This window comes from Pectinophora gossypiella, chromosome 20, assembly GCF_024362695.1.
Source record: "Pectinophora gossypiella chromosome 20, ilPecGoss1.1, whole genome shotgun sequence".
NCBI classification, from domain to species: Eukaryota; Metazoa; Arthropoda; class Insecta; order Lepidoptera; family Gelechiidae; genus Pectinophora; species Pectinophora gossypiella.
Genome location: NC_065423.1, coordinates 6,584,302 through 6,606,741, shown reverse-complemented (window position 1 = coordinate 6,606,741; position 22,440 = coordinate 6,584,302). Strand labels below are relative to the sequence as shown.

The 22,440-nt window shown below is 38.7% G+C and overlaps 1 protein-coding gene across 1 annotated transcript in view; it reads left to right on the top strand.

The window, feature by feature from the left end:
- The window catches only part of LOC126376006 (rabphilin-3A), a 65,057-nt gene that overhangs the window by 28,408 nt on the left and 14,209 nt on the right, over window positions 1–22,440 (top strand). The window contains exons 2-5 of the mRNA XM_050023156.1: window positions 3,561–3,706; window positions 7,291–7,435; window positions 11,265–11,451; window positions 14,303–14,428. Of these exons, the coding sequence (XP_049879113.1) occupies window positions 3,561–3,706; window positions 7,291–7,435; window positions 11,265–11,451; window positions 14,303–14,428 (604 nt within the window). The remainder of the gene's footprint in view (window positions 1–3,560; window positions 3,707–7,290; window positions 7,436–11,264; window positions 11,452–14,302; window positions 14,429–22,440) is intronic.

The following is a 22,440-nucleotide window of genomic DNA, read 5'->3' as shown; positions in this document are numbered from 1 at the left end:
GGATCTAATCTAAGTTATTAGATAACCATTTAATCTGGAAACTCACCTGTAGATAAATTGAAATGTTCTAATTAATTTGAGAGGAGTGCTACGAAATTGGTACTTGAATTATCAGCCTAATTCTCCTTCAATTAAAGTCAACGTTTCAAGAGCCTGGTCAAATTAAGCCACATTATCGATCATTTGTAATCTTCTTCTTCTTCCTGTCTTTGGCCATGTCTATTTGGGGTCGGCTCTCGTAAACCTCCGTCGCCATAGTGGTCAATTCCGGGTCGTTGCTTGGTCAAAGCTGGATTTCTCCAGGTCTTTCTTGACGATGGACGTTCCATGTTAAACGGAGTCTGCCGCGACGTATTGGCTCCGATTTTAGTTCCAGCACCTTTCTTGTCATGTGATTTTCTGGTCTCGATGTATTGACGAGGAAAACACGTTTTAGGAAACTTATGAGGTTACTTAATACACGTAAGTACCTACTTAATAAAATAATAAAAACTGTCGCACGCAGATGTTGGTACGTTGGCTGGTGTGATGTTGAGGAGGATGGATGTTGAATAAAAACGACAATTTCAAGGTTGACCACGGCTTACGGAAAATATTGTTTCACACGTAGGTTTCACACTTAATGGACAAGCGATCGTAGAAGACGAAGCAAAAATAATAGTGTTGTAATTGTAAATAAATAAATAAATAATAAACGTTTATTGCATGAATTCAGGTTAGGTATATTGCAGATTACAGTGCATAAAATATCACCAAATTCTACTTTTTCAAGCATACACAATGAAAGAACGGACGAAAAAAAAATTAGAATTAAAAATTCTGGTGAATGTTGCCGACAAATAAGAATATAAAATACATCAGACAAGATAACAATTTACGGAACTACTTTTTAAAGTTTGTCTGTCTAACCTACTTCTATTTTATAACGCCCAATGACCGCGAAGGCTAAATCTGTATGAAACAATGTGACGCGTCGCGACGGATTGCTTTTCCCCACTCAAGAAATGCTCCTAGACTGAAACAGAGCACTGTCACCAGCGCTCTAGCTGTTGCTGTAGTGGGCTGAATTAAGATGATCCGCGCTTCGGAAGGCACGTTAAGCCGTTGGTCCCGGTTACTACTTCTGATGTAAGTGAGCAGTCGTTACGTGAGCCATGTCAGGCGCCTTTGGCGGCTCAATAGTAACCCTGACACCAGGGTTGATGGGGTTGGTAATCAACCTCACAACCCACACGATAGAAAAAGAATGGGGTGATATAAATGTTTATACATTGTTTTAAGTTAACGCGGTTATTATCATAATTAAAGCACATAATAACGGGTTCTTACCGCGTTTAAATGGGGATATGAGACTCCCGATCATGGCACTTGCAACAGTGTCGAAATATCGGGAGTCTCATATCCCCATTTAAACGCGGTAAGAACCCGTTATTGTGTGCTTTAATAATGATTATAAATGTTTGTTTTGATTCGCCAAAGTAAACAAGACGCTTTTGAAGTCCTATATATAAGTATATTACGTTTTTTTATATAACCGAGTACCGCTTACCTACTTACTGGTTTTTCGGCCCTTTTGTAGTTTACGTAAAGGATAATCCATCCCTTCTCCCGGTATCTTGCCTGTGTGTGCATGTTCTCATGATCGTACTAGAACACATTCCTGGAAACGCAAAATTAATGTGAAATAATAAAGAGGTAGAAACATTTTGAATGATTGTTTTTATTCAATGGTTTTATTTGAAAAGTTTCAGGGTATGCCGAAATTTTTAATTAAAACTTTTTATGGCGAATTAACAAACATGGGAGGAAATTGACGATTTAGTTGGAAATGAGAATTTCTTGTTACTAAAACAAGTACAATTTCGTTTTTGTATTCATTCACATAAAGGACATTTAGGGTTAGATTGCATTGCACACAGTTATCAAAAAAGTAGCCGAACGCCCTGTGATTATGTTACGTGTCCCAAAATAAGCAATGTACTTACCTATTTAGTTCATCATGCGAAGATTTGACAGGTCCGGATTTTTACAGAAGCGATTGTCTGACCTTCCAACCCGCGAAGAAAAAACTAGCCCAATACAGGTTACCCACATACCTCCGAAACGCATTTCTCGGGTAGGTGAGTTTCCTCACGATGTTTCACTTCACCGCTGAGCACGTGATAATCATTTATGATCTTGACATGAATTATAAAAACGATTTCGGAAAATATTAGGTTCAAGCCCGTGCTGGATTCGAACCTGCGACCTTACCAGTGAGAGTCAAGCGTTCTTCCAACTGGGCTACCGAGGCTGATAAAAAAAGTAATAGAAATACATCGTACTGACGTCCTGGCTGAATATAGTCGTGAACTCATGTTGTTATAAAAGTACATAATCCCTCTGTCGGGTCCTACGACATGCCCATGAAGATAAGCGTATAGGAATCGCCACTATTTTTTCTAATCCGAGATTATATTTTACAGGTTTAAGTAACTTTACGCCTATTTCCCTGAAGGAGCTCGGTGGCGCAGCGGTAAACGCGCTCGGTCTGCGATTGTTGAAGTTAAGCAACTTTCGCAAAGGCCGGTCATAGGATGGGTGACCACAAAAAAAAAATCATCTCGAATTTCCCGGCTGCATTAGCAGTCGTTAATAACCATCAATCCGCACTGGGCCCGCGTGATGGTTTAAGGCCTGATCTCCCTATCCATCCATAGGGAAGGCCCGTGCCCCAGCAGTGGGGACGTTAATGGGGTGATGATGATGATGATTTCCCAGCGGGGTGGGCGACAGACTAGGAATGGATTTCAATTTGCTTCGATCCGGACACACTTCTCCACGGTGATCAATCGTGTCATACACACACGCAAGTAACACAATCACAACATAAGTATAACACACACACACACATAAGACATTCACAAGTATAACATTAATAAGTATAACTGTCTATTGAAAGCAATAAAAGGTACCTAAAATAAAACACGTTTGCAATGTTACGAGCTCACCTCGTTAACTTTATCCATTCATGTGAGGAAACACGAGTTGCTAAACGTATTTTCTTTATTTTATACAAGACGTAGAAATGCAGATATTATTTTCTCATGTGACTTGAAGTTAATTTAACTTTTAGGAAATTAGAAAACTTTTATTTTTATTACGAAATCGCACGAGGAAAATCCACGATTACCTACTTACTCTTTACTCGGCAGTCGGGCACAGCCGGGTTTGCATGACAACCGCGCCGCGCGTGGCGCGAATTATATCGAGCGCTTGCACCAATAAACGATACGAATGCTATCTACGTAGATAGACGTCAAACGGCTATTGGTCGAAGCTGTCAATATAATTCGCGCCGCGCGATGAATGGTTGTCATGCAGACCCGGCAGGTTGCGGTATCGTTCGAGGCGCGATACTTATCACAGATTGCAACCAACAGACGCAGCCTACTTTTTGCACTGCAGGTAAACATGTATACCTACCAATCGAAGCAAAACCATAATAGAATTCAATCTTTTTCAAATGTGCTGTAACCAGTTTAATAATAATAAATTCACCCAATAATTTCTTGCTTCAGGCTCCGAACGGGCTGGAGCGCCGCTCGAAGTGAGCCTCCCCTGACACCGAGTGAGCGTGAAGCCATCGCCGCGGTGGTGAAGAGAGCTGAGAAGTTGGATGAAGTGGAGGCGAAGCGAGTGGGGCGGCTTGTGGCCAGACTTGAAGGTATCATTCATGAGATATCTGACTCTAAAGACCCCTAACACTGGATTACCAAAGACTAACTTGCTAATAATGACTGGTCATCATCATCTCCCTAGCATTATCCCGTTATTCAAGGGCCCGCTTACGTAACCTGAACATTTGACAGGTCGGATTTACAGAAGCGACTGCCTGTTTGACCTTCCAACCCGCGAAGGGAATACCAGCCCAATACAGCTTAGGTCACATACCTCCGAAAATGTATTTCTCGGGAATGTGGGTTTCCTCACGATGTTTTCCTTCACCACTGAGCACGTGATAATCATTTATGATCCAAACATGAATTCGAAAACAAATTCAACAAGCATTGTTGTTAGGCCTGTGCTGGATTCGAACCTGCGATCTCAAAGTGAGTTTTTTTTTTTACTTATTGTAGATTTGCCGCAGATGGCATTAACTACTTGGCCGGACAAATAGGGAGCGTCAAAGTGAGAATGATCGCATTTAAGTTAGTCGGAAAACATTCACGATAGTGTTATTATATCTGAATATTCAATAAACAAAATGTATCTCTATTTTCTCTAAAAGTATCTATTTTCGCTTCGTGCCAACAAGCTGCTTCATAACTCGAAAGTTTATGCTTACTTGGTTATACTTTTGAGTTAAATCGTTTGGGGTTCGGAGTAGGATTCTGCTCTGAGAGTAGGGGCTTAGGTCTCATCATTCATCGTCATCACCTTTCGTCATTTCATTATTCATCATCAAGAAAAAAAAAACATAAGACATGGCTGTATGGTCATAGTTCCCTTTGCCTTGCCCTTCGGGGAAAATCAAAACAAACAACAACAATATTTCCATACAAACTCCATGGAAAACTCTCATTTTGACGCTTCATAACAGTATCTCATTTGACTAGGTTGTCAAGTTGCCCATTACGCGCCTGAATACCTCAAATAAATCAGTGTGGTTTGCGGTAGTATCGGCTATCGTTGCATGCCAGTCTGTAATTAACATCGTTAAAGCGTACTTAATGATATTACTCCCGATTCTGTATAACCTGGATTGGCCTGACCTTGGCCCCAAACTGCATCTAGTTATCTGATCCTATGGTCGACTTCTAACACATAATTAAGTACCTAATATTCGGAAGTATCTTTTTTATAATTGACATTGCTAACATTCAAAAATTCGAACGCGACGTCAAAATTGTACCCTTGTATTTTGTGTTCATTTGACTTATTGTATCGCCCGAGTTGATATCAGGCAGAAATTTCCATCGCAAAAGTGTGGAACTGAAAATAATTAGATAAAAAGCTCTACAATTTTCATGAATTTTCCGAGAGGAAATTTCACTTCAGATCAACTCAAAATCATGGACTGAATCATCCCCCTCAGTATTCGTTACGATGTCACTTATACCCCGTTAAAGTACGTACAGGTATCCATACAAATGGGTGCTAGTGAGTGGGTGAATCATCCCCTTCAGTAATCAGTACGATGTCACTAGCACCCTGTATTTATAACATATTATAGCTTAACTACTCGGCCCCATTTAAAACCTACAAAAAGTCAAGTTAAGAAAAAATATCTCTCACTCGGGATCTCACCCAGTACCTTCAAATTACATGACATACAATAAAATAAAAAACATTACTATTTTTTTTTATTTCAAAATTCCATAATAGTCATTACATAATTCCATAGCTTATCATTCAAAATAATAATGATATGTTCCATTAAATAAAATTACATTATGGGACTTACTATATAGTTCATTATAGTAAACACACCAAGTCATGTAATAATTACCTAATTAATTAATGTTACAAAAATGTCCTTGTTCAATAAGTACTAAAAGCCGGGTCTGCATGGCAACCGCGCCGCGCGCTACGCGTATTATATTGAGCATCTACGTAGATAGCATTCGTATCTGCATGTAAATAAATTAAATTGATAAAGGACGGATACGTTCGTTTCGGACCCTATCCGTTATTACGCCTCATTAGATTCTCGTTGCTTCTAACAGCAGCTGAGCTGAGATGGACCTTTCATTTTATAACAGTATTAACTATAAAACGACCTCAGTGGTCCAGTGGTTTGAACGTTGGGCTTACGATCCGGAAGTCCCAGGCTCAAATCCCGGTGGGCACATATTACAAAAATCACTTCGTGCCCTAGTTTGGTTAGGACATTACAAGCTGATCACCTGATTGTCCTATAGTAAGATGGTCCGTGTTTCGGCGTTAAGTCCTGGTTACTACTTATTGATATAAGTTAGTAGTATTACATGAGCCATGAGAGGGGCCTTTGGCGGTTCAATCCCTGACACCTGGTAATCAACCTCACAACCCACGATAGAAGAAGAAGTAAGTACAAGTGAATAGGACTCTCAAAATACCTATATAATCTCATGTGTTCATTCGTAAAACCCTTTCAGATAAATTACATACACAGTGGTAAAATCTTAAAAGTAGAAGAAATGAAGTCTAGACTGAACAATTCTTTTGAATAACAATGAATTTAATTCGTTGTTGGTATAGGCAAATTTGGTAGACGATCTTAATTAACAATAAATTATAAAATGCTAACTTACAAATATATGTCTGTCTAAAGGGACTAAACAGTCTCATTCTCTTTTTAAATTTTAATTAATAATTCGTTAATAACTCGCAATGAATACCACGCTTGACCATGTTTATACAGGACGTAGGCATAAAATAAAGAATAAATACTACGTATAGAATGGAAACTCTACGCTCCCCACCAACGACTGAGCCGGGTTCACCTCGGCCTTACTTTAGTCTTCAATCGCGTCAGACGTCACACACAGAGATGCGGGTGTACGATAACGTCAATGTGTAGTGTTACAAGTCTGTGTCAAACGAGGTGTTTTGTATGAAGTGTCCAGGGTGTGACGTAGGTATCCCACGTTTCGTAAAAGTATCTCATACGACAAGGTTCTCATTCAGGCTAGAATTAATGTTTTTTTTTTAAATAACTTGTGTTTTAATTGCGTATACAACTAGATTTCGAAAAATAAAACTGCAAATAATGAGTAGTAATGCGACAATCTCTGTTTCACCGAGTGAGAGCTTCAGCGCTCTCCATTTCCGGCCAAAAAGTGAATGCCATATGCGGTAAATCACGTCAAAAAAAGTCCTAAGGCTACCTGTCCACCAGAGCGGAGCGAGGCAGCGTAGCGGAGAAGGAGAACCTAGGAAATATTACATACATACTTAAACTCACGTCTATTTCCGTCCGGTGCAAGCAGAGACTATGGAATTCCATTTGCTTCTATCCTGACACACTTCTCTGACTTCCTGCACTATCATCAATCGTTTCATACACGCACGCAGGTTCAGGGTAGATCGTCTTCTCTGCCAACCCTCCCATCAACCTTCGCTTTGTATACCGCTTTAATGATTATCCTTCATCAAGGAGAAAGAAATATTTAGAAATATTAGCCAATAAGATTGCTGAAACTAGTTCGCAAATCCCTGTTATAGGTTAATATAGCTCCGTCTCTCCGCTCCGCTGCCTCTCTTCGCTCCGGTGGACAGGCAGCCTAAGACTCTACTTCACCAGTTGACTACGACGTCCTGTTCCAGGTATGCGTCGGTCAGCGCAAGGCCCAGCGCCAAGGACCTGTCTCCTGTGTGGGGAGACTTCAAGACTGCTGTCCCCACTGCGGACCTGCGCCATCTGCCGCCATTCCGCCTGCCCCAAGTGTGTCATTGAAACGCCAACTTACAGGTAAGTGTTCTATGGAGATGTGACTCTACTTTTTCTTTAAAAGACACCCTCAAGCCTATCGTCTTGGTGAAAGACCTCAGCGCTCCCCATCTGAGGCAAACCTGCAATAAATCGCGTTAAAAAAACAACTTTCTGTAGTGGCCTTTTTTTGACATGACTTATTGTAGATTTGCCGCAGATGGCATTAACTACTTGGCCGGACAAATGGGGAGCGCTGAAGGCTCTCACCCGGTATGTAGTGGCCTGTAATAGCTTTATCTTATTGAATGCAGCGGGATCTGCACGGTAAGCGCGACGCGCACGTCACGAATTACATCGACGGCTTCAACTAATAAACGCATCGAGTGCTATCTACGTAGATAGACATCGTACGGCTATTGGTGGAAGCCTTCGATATAATTCGCGCCGCGCGCGGCACGGCTGCCGTGCCGCGGAGGTAGCACTAGGTTACGGTCTATCCACATTCATATTATTGAAGATTAGCCTTGATTTGAAGTGTGTCAGGATCGAAGCAAATAGAATTCCATAATGTCTGGTTACCGCGTTGGGAAATAGGCTTGAGTTTAGTAAGTATGTACATTAGTATGACATGTACATTCTTAGCTATATTTAGTAGGTACTGTTTGTATTTCATCTCGTATTATTTAGATTAGATTTCGTGAAACGACATGAGCAAGAACCCAATAACATCGGGTGAAACCACTCAACAGTTCCTCATTTGTTCGGCCAAGTTCATTTTTGTCATTTAGGTAAGTACTTACAAATATTTTCAGCTGGGATATTTGGTACTTACTTACTTAGTATTTTGTAATGTGATTTATTGTCGATATACAAATCAAATCGAACTTTATTGCACAGAACTAAATTTCAAGAATCAGACATAACATATGGAATTCAGTACAATTTGGGCGCCCTTTTTTTTCCTCGAGTGACTTCATTACTTGCTTTTCTTGACGTGAGCTATTGTAAATTTGCCACTCAGCCCGATTACTTTACTTACCCCCGCTGAGGATAAGTACCTGATAGTTTCAAACTGTTACATAAGACCGAAACAGAATACCCATTGTTCTAAAAATGCCTTGGAAATTAACTTATTTTCAGTATTACGTATTCGCCCACCTTCAAATAAATAATATTTGATGTGGGATGGAGGTGGGTGTATTGGGCCAAAATAGTCAATTTAATAATATCCTAAACCAAGTCAAACTTTTAATAGCTTCTATTCTACGAGACTTACCTTGTTACAAACGCTGTTTTGTTGCGAAAAACGATACTTTGATCATAAAATAAGCAATAAATAAGTATAAGCTAATCCCGGCACAATCCCGGCGCAAACACACATATCCCGGCTGCGTATTTAGCAATGCTAGTTTAATAGGTCCCAGACGGTGACGAACTGGAATAAGATGTGGAATTTCTAGGTAAACATGTGTTAAAATTCAAAGTCAAAAATATCTTTATTCAGTAGGTAACATAGTTACACTTTGAATCGTCAATTTTTACATAACGAACGTCTCATCCGCCTAAAACTACTGCAGCTTCTCATAACCTGTATAGCCGGGGAAAAGAAGCTGCAAGAAAAACCTCGGCACAGGGCCCTAGACTTGCTTTAAAAAATTAAAAAATAAACATAAAATATTTTTATACAACTGAGTAATTTATGGGCTAGAAACCTTCATTCTACTCGTCAACCGATACTTAAGCATAAAATAAGGAATAATAAATACTACGTAACTTAAGTAAGGCTAAGAACGAATATACAGGGTGTTATTGGCACACTTACACCCCGTACAAGTACGTACAGGTAGATACAAGTACGTATATACTAGTGTACGATAGATGTTAGTGACACAGTAACAAATACTGAAGGGGATGATTCAGACTATGATTCTGAGTTGATATCAACTGGAGTTTCCTCTCGGAAAATTCATAGCATTTTTAGTGTTTTTTTTTAATTATTTTCAGGTTCCATACTTTTGCGACGGATAATTCCACTTGATATCAACTCAGAATCATGGGCTCAATCACCCTGTGGGTTTCTGGTTTACAGATACAGTATGTAGCCATCAAATACATACCTTATCTATAATTAGCAGTGCCGTTTTTATCACTACCAGCGCAGCGCCCTGGGCGAGATTTCTACGGCGCCCTGTAGCTGCAATTCAAACCCATACGAAAAGAGAGATAGCATGTACTTAATGAAAAAAAAATATTTATTATAAAAAATAACCACTTATTAGAAAAAATCGAATAAAATTTTACTTTTCTGGCCTTTCTATCAGCTCTCTTTTCAGCATTTTTTTTGCAGGCTGCGGCGCGGGCGCCCCTTTTATCCGGCGCCCTGGTCGATCGCCCCACCGCGCCCCACCCTAACACCGCTACTGATAATCAGTATTGCCATCAGACTCTTATCAGGCAGATAGTTATTACTGCTTTCAATCACTGATTTCTGTCCATGTTTCTGACTTTAATGAGTTTGAATTCATGTTTGGATCATAGATAATTGACATCACGTGGTTTCCAGATTGTTGCCCAGTTAATTTCCGGCTCATATTCATATTCATTTATTGCTCACCCCCTATTACATAGAACTAACATGGCTGGTGAAGAGTGCGAGTACTATACATGTCTGCCTACCCCTTCGGGGATACAGGCGTGATGCTATGCTATCACGTAACCACGCGAAGCCAAACTAACGGTATTACGTACCATTTATAAATATGATGCAAATGACATTCTTCTCTTTTTGACAACTTCTGAGAAAAGGGATTTATAAATTTTTGGACCCTCATTTAAATTTTAAATAAGAATTATTAACTTTTGCGACACATTTACAATAATAATATACTCAAGCTCACAGACTATGAGCTCAGTGGATACCTTGAACCATAATATATGGTGACAGAATACCATAATACATACATAAACTGCCTATATACGTCCCACTGCTGGGCACAGGCCTCCCCTCAATCAACCGGAGGGGGTATGGAGCATACTCCACCACGCTGCTCCACTGCGGGTTGGTGGAGGTGTTTTTACGGCTAATAGCCGGGACTAACGGCTTAACGTGCCCTCCGAAGCACGGAATCATCTTACTTTTTCGGACAATCAGGTGATTCAAGCCTGAAAAGTCCTTACCAAACAAAGGACAGTCTCACAAAGTGATTTCGACAATGTCCCCATCGGGAATCGAACCCGGACCTCCAGATCGTGAGCCTAACGCTCTAACCACTAGACCACGGAGGCTGTTACTAGTTGCAGATAATAAGTAGTTCGCCATATCGCTGTGGTTACCTATGGCGTTACATATGGCTTTCAATACCTGACCGGACAGACTGCGAGCGCTGAGGGCTCTCACCCGGTATAAACTTTTAAAATACAACTGGCCTGAGGGTGCCCAGTAGGGCGTCAATTTCGGCTTCACAAATTTGGACATTTTTTTTTGACGTGACTTATTGTACTACTAATATTATACTACTTGGCCACACAAATGGGGAGCACTGAAGGCTCTCATCCGGTACAACGTTTAAGATTACAGGCCTGAGGGTGCCCAGTCGGGCGCGAACCTCGGCTGAGGGCGTCGTCTGAGAGGAAAAATATTTGAAAGAATTATTAATCGACCCTTGCTAGCAATAAGCGCTGATTGAGGGAAATCGTCGACCACGCGGTGGGGTCGGTGTCGGGGTCCTGAAGTGAACACAAATTTGGACACACATAACGAATTACCCTGATTCCTGTAGAGAGATGTTTGGGTGCAGGGTAATTGGTTATGTGTATCCAAATTAAGCAATATAAACGAGACATCAATAATTTTCTTTCTGTCCCCCAGCCAAGCGAACGGCAGCAAATCCCCGCTCTATACCCGCGAACAGTACATGTGCAACCTGTGTGCGGAGACACGGGAGATGTGGAAGAAGTCTGGCGCATGGTTCTTCAAAGCATTGCCGAAGTACATCCTACCTGACCGCCGCCCCACCGGCCGGTACAACGACGTGGAGCTCGCTAAGGCCTTGCAGGTCAGTCTAGAGGCCAAAAAGGCCAGATCGCACCCCGAACACCTCATATAAAACACGTTACAAAAAACGTCGTACACGTTACACATTGACATTATCGTAACGCGCATGTGTGTGTGACGTCTGACACCCATGCGATTGAAGACTAAACCACACCCCGGACACTTCACACAAAAAGCCTCGTTTTACACAGACACTACACATTGATGATATCGTTCCCGCGCAGATGGGTGTGTGCCGTCTGACGGCCATACGATTGAAGACTAAAGTAAGACCGAGGGGGGTGAGGTAAACCTACCTCAGCCGCTGGTGGGGAGCAGAGAGTTGCCGTTCTATTATTAAGTATTTCTTATTCTATGACTAAACTAAGACCGAGGGGTCGTGGGGTAATCGTAGCTCAGCCGCTGGTGCGGAACGGAGAATTGCCGTTCTATACGTAGTATTCCTTATTCTTTGGCCAGGTGTAATTGCCAACCGGACAATCGAGACGCTTCTAGTGACACCTCATTTGTTAAATTCTGATAAATGGTTTCGAAGTTAGGTGGGAACAGACGTACATACACACGTATATTCATATACAGGGTGTTAGTGACATCGTAACAAAAACTTTGAGGGATGATTCAGGCCATGATTCTGAGTTGATATCAAGTGGAATTTTCCGTTGCAAAAGTATGGAATGGAAAATAACTTAAAAAAACACAAAAAAAAATCATGAATTTTCCGACAGGAAATTCCACTAATATCAACTCAGAATCATAGTCTGAATCATCCCTCTCAGTATTCGTTACGGTGTCACTAACACCCATACCTACTTGTATGGCTACATGTATGTACTGGTACGGGGTGTAAGTGACATCGTAACGAATACTGAGGGGGCTGATTTAGCTCATTATTCTGAGTTAATATCATAATATGGAATTTTCGATCGCAGAAGTATAGAGATGAAAATAATTAAAAAAAATATTAAAAAAACATGAATTTTGCGACGGAAAATTCCACTTGATTTTAACTCAGAATCATGGTCTGAATCATCCCCCTCAGTATTCGTTACGATGTTACTAACACCCTGTATAGCGGTAAAAATATTTGATTCGCCTGTTGAGTGAAGCGTCCATTGCCCTGTGAATTTAACGCAAAGTAAATACTAACTTAGTATTATAAATAAGTTTTTAATCATGTTCTTTGGGTTGTTGACACAAAATATAAAATTACCTACACAATAATGAATTAAACTTCTTTCTGAAAAATGTAAAAGTCATAATCAACATTCTATATAAATAATACTATGACAGCTTATCGATAATCAGCTCAATTCAACCTAAATACGTTTGGTTCATTAAGTGGCTCATGGAAATTGTAGGGCTAATATCAGTATTCGTGTTTGCATTTTCCAGTAAATACGACGTTGAAGCTTTTACGGATACAATTCCTCTAAATAACTTCATATTTACATTTCTCGGGAACTTTATGTTCATTGTATTTTTATTTAAGTCTTTTGAGCTTTTAAAGCAACTTCATTCGTACTATCTGTAAGATAGAACTACTTTTCTGATGGAGTGGAAACATAAAAATAACAGAGCGATTGTCTGCTGTTTATTCGCGAGTATGTTGTTAAAGTCGACAAGGGGATACTGATTGAAACTTAGTAATGGTTGGGCGTTGACAATTATCATATCTATATTAGGACTTCGTAATAGTGGCTGCATGATATCTTCTTTCTACTTAATGGTTATGTCCATCCCATTAGGGATCTCATGCGTGTATTGTAGTTAGTGATTTTCCAGATATCCGTATCCGTGTCCGTTACTGTTTACTCGGATTTTTTACTTTATATGTTTTAAATGATGGATGAAATTCTAATATACTTATAGGTGATTGATTAGACAAAATTCAACATCGAAGCAATTCATCTAAATAAGCAATATGGCAATTTGACATTTGCGCAAATAAAAGTAAGTGCGCAATGCAAACAAATTTCGAATAGCAATATTGCTTTTAAAAAAAAAAAAAAATGTACTTACACGAATTGATTTGATATGGCCTTTTTAACCCCCCTGTATAACTCATCAGCAGAATTTTAGATTTTTCATTTTTGTTTCCGTTTCATTCCAAACGAAGCATGAAGCAGCCAATTTCAATTTTAGAAACAATCATGTGATAGCAAGTGAGTGGAATTTCAATTGCAAATGAACGTGTTCTGAACCCGGTATACAGAGAATGCCATACACGGCCGGTGTCCGATGGAAATTGACAAATCAGTTCACTCGTGGCACTCACGTAATTAGTTAGCTATAAGCATAGAATAACTAATTTACTACGTATAGAACGGCATGCGGCGTGCGTGAAGGTGCAGATAGTGTCGTATCAGGAGGTGAAGGATTTGGCGGGAAGAAGAGAGGAATGGCGATTACTCCACCGACAAGAGCGCTGCTCTTAAATAAAGAGAGAGAAAGAACGGCACGCATTTTTGGAGGTATATGACCTAACCTGTATTGGACTGGTTTTCCCTTCGCGAGTTGGAAGGTCAGACAGGCAGGGCAGTCGTTTCTGTAAAAAAACCAGGCTTGTCAAATCTTCAGATTAGGAAAGTGGACCACGTGAAAAAAGGGTTAATGCTAGGAGGATGACGTATAGAAAGGCAACTCTCCGCTCTCCCAGACAAGTCACATATTTCATCTAACATGCAGAGTTTTTAAACTTAGAGTTTGTATAGTTAGGTTGTGTAGAGTTAGAAGCTTGGCTCTACATGAGATCTGAAATCATTTTGACATTGCGATCAATTAGATCTGGTCTTGGCAACATTTTACATGAAAATGTTTTTGTTGGGATTATCATTAACGTTTCCTTTTGTCAGGACGTTGGGACGAGCAGCAACGACGGTCGAACGGACTCGGAGCCAGGGTCGCCGCTGAGCGTCCACGCGCCAACATTCTCACGACAACCCAGCAACGTCGAGAGGAAGTCGATACCCTCGCCTCATGTGAGTCGTTTTATTATATTTATTATATTCAGTAAAGCAACGATGATTTTACGAACTAGGATCCAACACAGCGCTGAGATGAACTCCACACCTTCACCTTCTATTTGTATTTGTATCTATCTTCATGATTACATTAATAACTCATTGGTCATTACCAATAGTAATAATGTATCTTAAGTGCAGTATTCACTAACATAGTTGGCTTGACCATTATAGATGGCGATACGACTCACGTGAGGTGTGGGTACTTAGTTCATCTTTTTTGTCCTGAGTAATTGGGATATACTTGTGACCTTGTGTTGTGTTATTATTTATCCATGACATCCTTTGTAACATGATAGACAATTGTTATGGGCGACGGGCTGACCCCTTATCACCATAAGGTTCACCATATCCATCTTAGGACTTCCTATCAACAGTGGCTGGAAGTTATCTTTGATTACTTGTGACTCTGCCCACCCTATTAGGGATTACGGGCGTGGGTTTGTGTATGTATCCACTAGTGGGCCCAGGCCTCTCCTTCATCGACCAGAAGGGATAAAGAGCATACTTCACTAATCACTAATCCCTAATCCCTTAATCAATAACTAAGTAATCCCTTTTAATCTCTTCTATAACAAATGAAATAGACGACATATCCGGAGGGATTTTCATATGTTTCCAATTGGTTGGAAGCTGGGATAATAATCAAATTAGTTAGGTATCCATGTGAGCACGGGATGCAAATCTATCTATCTATCTACTCAGACTGTGTCCATCCACTGGGTATAGGCCTCCTCTTTTTCACGCCATCCAACAATAAAAAAAATCGGCATGAAAAATCTACTAAACATAATGGATCCGATTCCTGCAAACACCGCCTAATTTTATTTTAAGTTATATCCGTCATTTTCATATCCGTCGAAAAGGAAAGGGACGGATGATTCACAGCTCTTAATTTTAGGAAGAATGAGTAAATGAATGTGTCGGGTTATTGACTGATATAAAATTTTTAGACGGTTGGTTTAGATTTGTGCTTAAAATTGACGTGTGTTCCATAAATTTTATGCTTGTCAATGACCCGTCCCTTTCCTTTTCGGCGGATAAGAAAATGACAGATATAACTTAAAATAAAATTAGATGGTATTTACAGGAATTAGCACCATTATTATTCTATTTGAAACTAAAAAGTAAGCCTCTAGCTTTATTTCAAAAATAAATTGTACTTAAGTTAGAAGCAAATTAATTTACTATTTTTATCACTTCGATATCGAGTTTCTAGCTGACGAAATACGAAGCAGGCGAAAAAGTATAAAAAAAGCGAAAAGAAAAGAAATTACAATTATTTATTAAGTTTAGAAAGAAAGAAAAATGATTTATTAATATTTTGTACGCCACATTACACAAAGAAAATAAACAAAATAATACACAATGACAATACAAAAAATATATTTTCTTCTTAGAAAACTGTAGTATATTTAAGTAGGTAACTACATCTAATGGGGTCGAGAATAAAGAATAATATTATTTAAGTTTAATTGTTGACTTTACAACCTACATAACCTAGTAGATTGTATAAAAAAACACCATAGGAACTATTCCCTGATAAATCACAAAAATAAGACCTAAATCCATCGTCTTTTAAAACTCTGAGGTATTGCCTATCGTGAGATGGAAAGAAATTTCTAGTTATATTCACTTGACATTTCCTAGGCTTTGTGTATTGAGGGTTAAAGCCTTTTATGGATATTCTTGAGTTTCCTTCTTGGGAAATCTTTTGCTATTTATTCTTGAATGTGTCGTCCAATGCTATTCATATATTTTATTCTTATCCCTGCTCAAATATCCATATCGAAACCACGTATCTATCTAAGCGCTATACATAATAGTATAAACTCAATATCAGTCTGGAAGAACTCAATATATAAATAATATAATACATAGTAATCTAAGCTAACCTAATCATACTATTTCATATTGGTTAGAATACAAACATTATGTATATTATGAATGCATGGGATTAACTGTCTGGGCAGCGATATAAGGCAGCCAAATTACCGAATCTATAACATTTTTTTTTTTAAGAACGTCTAGGCCCCTGTGCCGGTATTTCTTGCTGCTTCTTTTCCTCTGCTATACAGGTTGTATGACGATGCAGAAGTTTTAGGCGGCTGAGACGTTCGTTACGTAAAAAATGACGATCCAAAAATCACGATTTATCTGAATTCTAAATCACTTTACTATGAAATATGTCTTAGTTATATGAATCCTACATCCTATATGTTAGATCCTTGGGGGAGACCTATGCCCAGCAGTGGGCGTCGTACGGCTGATGATGATGATGATATAAATACGTAGGTAGAAGACTACGGGGTAAAATACCCACAAATGGGCAATGTGCCCGTAGCTTTCTGAATATTGGGTAAAAAAAACCCACGATGTTAGAATATGGGGTGAAACCCCGCGAATGGCCTCCGACCGCCCCTTACAGCCATCCCTGTCCACCTGAATGAATTTATATGTTCACCTGATTGTCTAATAGAATCACCACAGCGATATTACCTGCTGCATATTTTACTGTCTATTTTACTACCTTTCTGTTTTTCTGTTTACTGTCTGTTGTTCTATTTGCTAATAACATATTTGCATTGGATTACACAAATACAACATAACTGATAATTAGAAAAATATAAGTATTATAAGACTTAACTGATAATTCTTCCCGCGCGTCGACAGGAAGACTGATAAAGCTGTTGTTGGTTGTTATATCTGAAACCACACTGTTATTTTTTCCTGATCCGTTTCTAAATGTTGTGTTTTCTGTTCTAAGCTTTTAACACACTTTCATTTGTTCTCTCAAAATGGTTTAGTTTTTTCGTATTGACAGCCCGCCAAAACTTTTTTTCTGGCCAGTGTTATTATGCCATAAATAACCTATAAATCGATTACACACTCGAGTAGAAATTATAATCGATATGATGCATTTTAATATTGTTATGCATTTAATTATTTAAATTTGAGAACTGTTTAGAGTTTGAGACACTAACGATCTTTAATGGGGTAGGCAGAGCAATACATTATGACGAAAAGGAGCCACTTTTGACAGGATACATGCGCATTTGGGGATAATTTTGTTGCTATTGTTTTCTAGAAATCCAAATAAAAGACCTTTCCACCAGATAATCAATGCGTAAAACTATAAAGTTGCCTGTAAAATATTGCACATACATACAGATATAACTACAACAGATAGGTGCAAACCCTTTCAAGTGACGTAAATTGAATGTTGTAATCCCACGGGGCATTAAGTTTCATAAGTATATCCTCCCGGGCAAGATAAGAACACTAATATGACCTATTTATATACGATGTGTATAAAGATACACAGTACTTACCTATATCTCTTTTGTTTTTAAGTTTTAAATAAATACTTTTTGCCCAAATCTTTTCTTGATTATATACAGGATGGCCCAGAAGTTCACGTTCAAAATGAAAAATTAGATAGAGGGGCTCATTAGCTACCAGAAACACCCCCATGTATGTTCAGCGATTATTTACGGTTTAGGAGATACGATGATTATTTCTGAAGTAAGGTAGAAAATCTAGAAAAAGGTACAAAATGGGTCATATCTCCTAATCCGTAAATAATCGCTGAACATACATGGGGGTGTTTCTGGTAGCTAATGAGTCCATCTATCTATTTTTTCATTTTGAACGTGAACTTCTGGGCCACCCTGTATATAATGCACCTACTTAGTATGAAATAAAACGACCAGGGGGGTTAAAATGGCCAATAAAAAGAAAGCAATATTACTATTTGACATTTGTTTACATTGCGCACTTACTTTTATATCCGCAAATTTCAAATTGCAATATTGCTTTCTCAGATGAATTGCTTCGATGTAGCCATTTTAACCTCCCATTTCAGTACAATTAGTGATTATATTTCATTAAGAAACATTTTACAGTCGTCTCAATGCGCGGTAACAATTAGATCTGTCAAAGTACGTAAGCTAGTGTTGTGACTTGTGACGTGTCAGTCGATATAATGATGGAGCGATTCTTTTCTAACATTAGGTGCTGTTAGATTTAATAGTACATAGTTATAGATTGTCGATATGATTGCCCTTAGCTCAACATGATTAGAGATTTGAATTTCAGTTTCGTGGCCAACATTTAGGTACTTACCTAGGTATACACATTCACGCCCTTTGATGTTAGTTACCTTTCATGCCTTTCATAGTAAGTAAGTACGGAAAATACTTTTATTTTCTTCTCTCACATTACAACGATTGTTTCCGAAATCGAAACGTTAACCAAACACAATGCCACGCAGATTACTTATTTTTATTATAGCCCGAAGATTATTTTAATCAAAAGGAATATTTCAATTCAGTATTTGAGAAAACAATGAACAAAAGCTGTGTTTAGTTTTTTACTAATTATCCTATACTTAATAATACTGTTTGTTTCCATTTAAATACAAAAGACGGGAACTAGACAAGAATTTGCATAAATTGTAACTATTCTTCATGTTCGAAATAGCTTTTAGACCTAACATAATAGGTACTTTACTTTATAAAATGATTAAGTACTTACACAGTTATTTGTGTTTCGTCCTCGTTTTTCCACAATTTTCTTTTACTTGTTTTACTTTACCAACTAGGCATATACCCTCAGGCCAGTTGTCTTAAATAATGTACAGTCATGAGCAATATCATGTACCCACTTTAGAACCCTGTCGAACTATCATATTTGACATTTAATTAGACTTTTAGGGTTAATTTATCAAAAAAGTTAATGTGACGTGGTTTCGAAGTGTATTACTACTCGTGACCGTACCGGGTGAGAGCTTTCAGCGCTACTGATTTGTCCGGCCAAGTAGTTAATGCCATCTGCGGCAAATCTACAATAAGTCACGTCGACGTAAAAAAAAAAAAAGCTACTACATACTCTATTTACATTCATTTCATTTGACCCTTCCAAAATAAAGTCGCGAACGGAGCTGCAAGATAATTCCTTTTTTTTATTTAATTTCATTATAGAAGCAAACGTCTCCCTGTTCATGGTGTTTCGAGCCGGATTTGAACCAACGACCTATTAACAGTCAAACACATAACCCTCCTTTTTGATTCTCACCAGTCGGGTAAAAAGTGGTGTACCTAGATCGCGGTAAGTGGAATTCCGTGATCTCTGCGTACCCCAATGGAAAATAGGCGTCATTTATCTATAATTATGTATGAATTTATGGAAATTATGCTACAATACCACTCGCTGGCAATCGGCAGACTTGCTGTCTGATGGTACTTAATTCTACATGTGCGATATTGCATAAGTCTCCATACAATTTCCATATGAATTCCATACGTTCCATTGTCGCCGACAAATTGCTTGGTCTCGCATTGTCCAATGTCTCCGCAGCGCGATATAAGCTAAACATTCATGAATATTATGAATACCAATCCAAAGAGTTTAACTCTGTGTGACTTTCTGTTTCTGACAAGCCGAAACCGCTGGACTGCTTTGGATGAAAATGGATCTTTTTTTTTTTTGACGTGACTTATTGTAGATTTGCCGCTGATGGCATTAACTACTTGGCCGGACAAATGGGCAACGCTGAGGGCTCTCACCCGGTACAAAACTTAAAACACCAGGCCTGATGGTGCCCTGTATACAATAAGTCACGTCAAAAAAAAAACGAAAAGAAAAATCATCGGAAAGTAAGTATAACAAACAACTACACGGTTCATATTAGTATTATTTCGTTACTGGTAACTTCAGGGTAGGTATACCTAAGCGCAAGAAATCTTAGGAGATAAAAATAACGAACTAATTGAAACTGGATTGATTAATTACTTTTAAGGAATATAAAAGTACAGATTGTATTTTTGGGTGAGTATTTTAGCATGTGCAAGTCATCATTACTAACATACAACCAGTAAATTTATTATTTTGCAAGAAATCGCTGGACTTTTACGCCTTATCGTACACACCCTGTTATTAAGGGGCACTTATTGGTCTGCTGAAACCACAAGGTTGTAACAATAAGTGTGTTAGCGGGAAGCCTCAAGGCCGGGCGCGGACTTACATACACCTTTTCACTTAGTGTGGTCACATGTCAGACTTTAATACGAGTTGAAGGAACTAAAGTGGTGTGTCGGAATCATAGTGGGTGAAACGGAACGGAAAACAGGGGCGATTTTATAAGTAAGTATGTATGTATGTAACTTATAAGTACCTATGTGGTAATAATGTACAGTTATCTATGCTATTAATTAGAAACGTGAAGTGAATGTAACGACCGTCTGAAACAGGCTAGTTTTCAACTAGTCAAATCAGTTAGCCACGAAATGACTATGGGATTTGTATAAAGAAAGCACACTGTGACGTCACAGAAAAACGTGATAAAATGTCTAACCTAGAATACTATCCAACTGAAAAGAAAATAGGATAATTTTCATTGTTGTAGTTTTCAAGGACGAATAAGTGCTACTTACTACTAAGTAGTAAGTAGTAACTTACTACTAACTACTTACTACTTAGTAGTAAGTAGTTAGTAGTAAGTAACTTACTACTAAGTAGTAAGTAGCACATAAACAGTGACAAATCGAAGTCTACGCGAACACAGTCGCGAACGGAAAACTTAACACAAGTCGGCACTAAAATTCCGTTCACAAGTACCACAGTATATACTTAAGTAAAATTTAACTGTAAACATCTACTTATATAGTTATGTGTATTTTGCTCTATTTGGAAACTTGATTGACAGTAATTTGTTGCTATCAAATACACAGACTGTCGGTCGCTGAACGCAATCTATTTTTCTTTACTCTTGTTTGAGTCTGTTGTAAGTATAGCAATATACATATAATAGGTTTAGGTACATAGCATACAATGTAGAAGAACCTCCCCTCAATAAACATTCACTTGTTCTGTGTCCCTGTACTATTTGAGGCGCATAATCGAGCGTAAGTAATGGTCCGCTACCTAGGGTTTGTCTCTGCGTTGTCTTGTCTCTGTTTGACGACGTCTATAAATATATTTTATACTTATAAACAAAACGTGAGTTTAAGCTTTTGAAATTATACTGTTATTTAAACTATCTTGAAAAAGTTTAACATGGTAGGTAGAGATGCGCTGAATATTCGTTTGCTATTCGGTATATTCGAACGAAAACCAAATAAGTATTCGGTTTTGGTGCCGCTTATGTTTGGTAAGTACAATTTATACATGGAGGAACAGTGAAAAACAAATATTTTTTACAAAAATCAACTATTAATCATAACATCAATTGACCTGAACAATATTTTGTACCACTTTAGGCCACTTACCATCAATCAGATGAGTTTGTGGTCAAACGCAAACCTATTATTTTGAATCAAAACAATAACCGCAGTGTATGAATAGATATTCTGGTTACTTTCTCAGATGGTTTACTCTTAGTTGATGAGTCGAGTAAACGGAAGCGGTCAGGTACGCAGGATATATTAAGGTGCGCAGACGTTCGCGCAAAACGCAGGCGTAGTAAGACTAAGAAACCGAATACTCGGCTCGGGAGCAGTCAAACTGAATTATATTCCCTTTTAGTATTTCGTTTCATAAGCGGCGGCAAGTTTCCTTTCGATGAATAATCATACGGAACCCCTCATGGTAACGAGCATACGTATACTTGTGAAAGTCACAAGCTCGGATGATATTTCTTTCCTCAAAACGTGAAATAAAAATATAAGTAAGTAATCAAGTATACCCAGCTGACTCATTTTAGTGCGTCCGTTCTCCCTTCCTCCCCGATCCTCGGAAAGAAATCGGCGCGCCACTACGTCATCTGTTCTGTGCGTAATGGCGTCATCCCTGCGTCAGATCCTGTGAAAGTGGGGTGAAAAACGGACCAAGTCCATGTCGGCCATTCTCTTTAGAATTCCGTATCTTTTCAAAATCTATTGACGATGAGAAATATCATCCTGGCAGGACCACTTGTGAGTGCATACATCGAAATTCGCAGGCAAATCCAATCCGCGCTGAATTTTATTGAA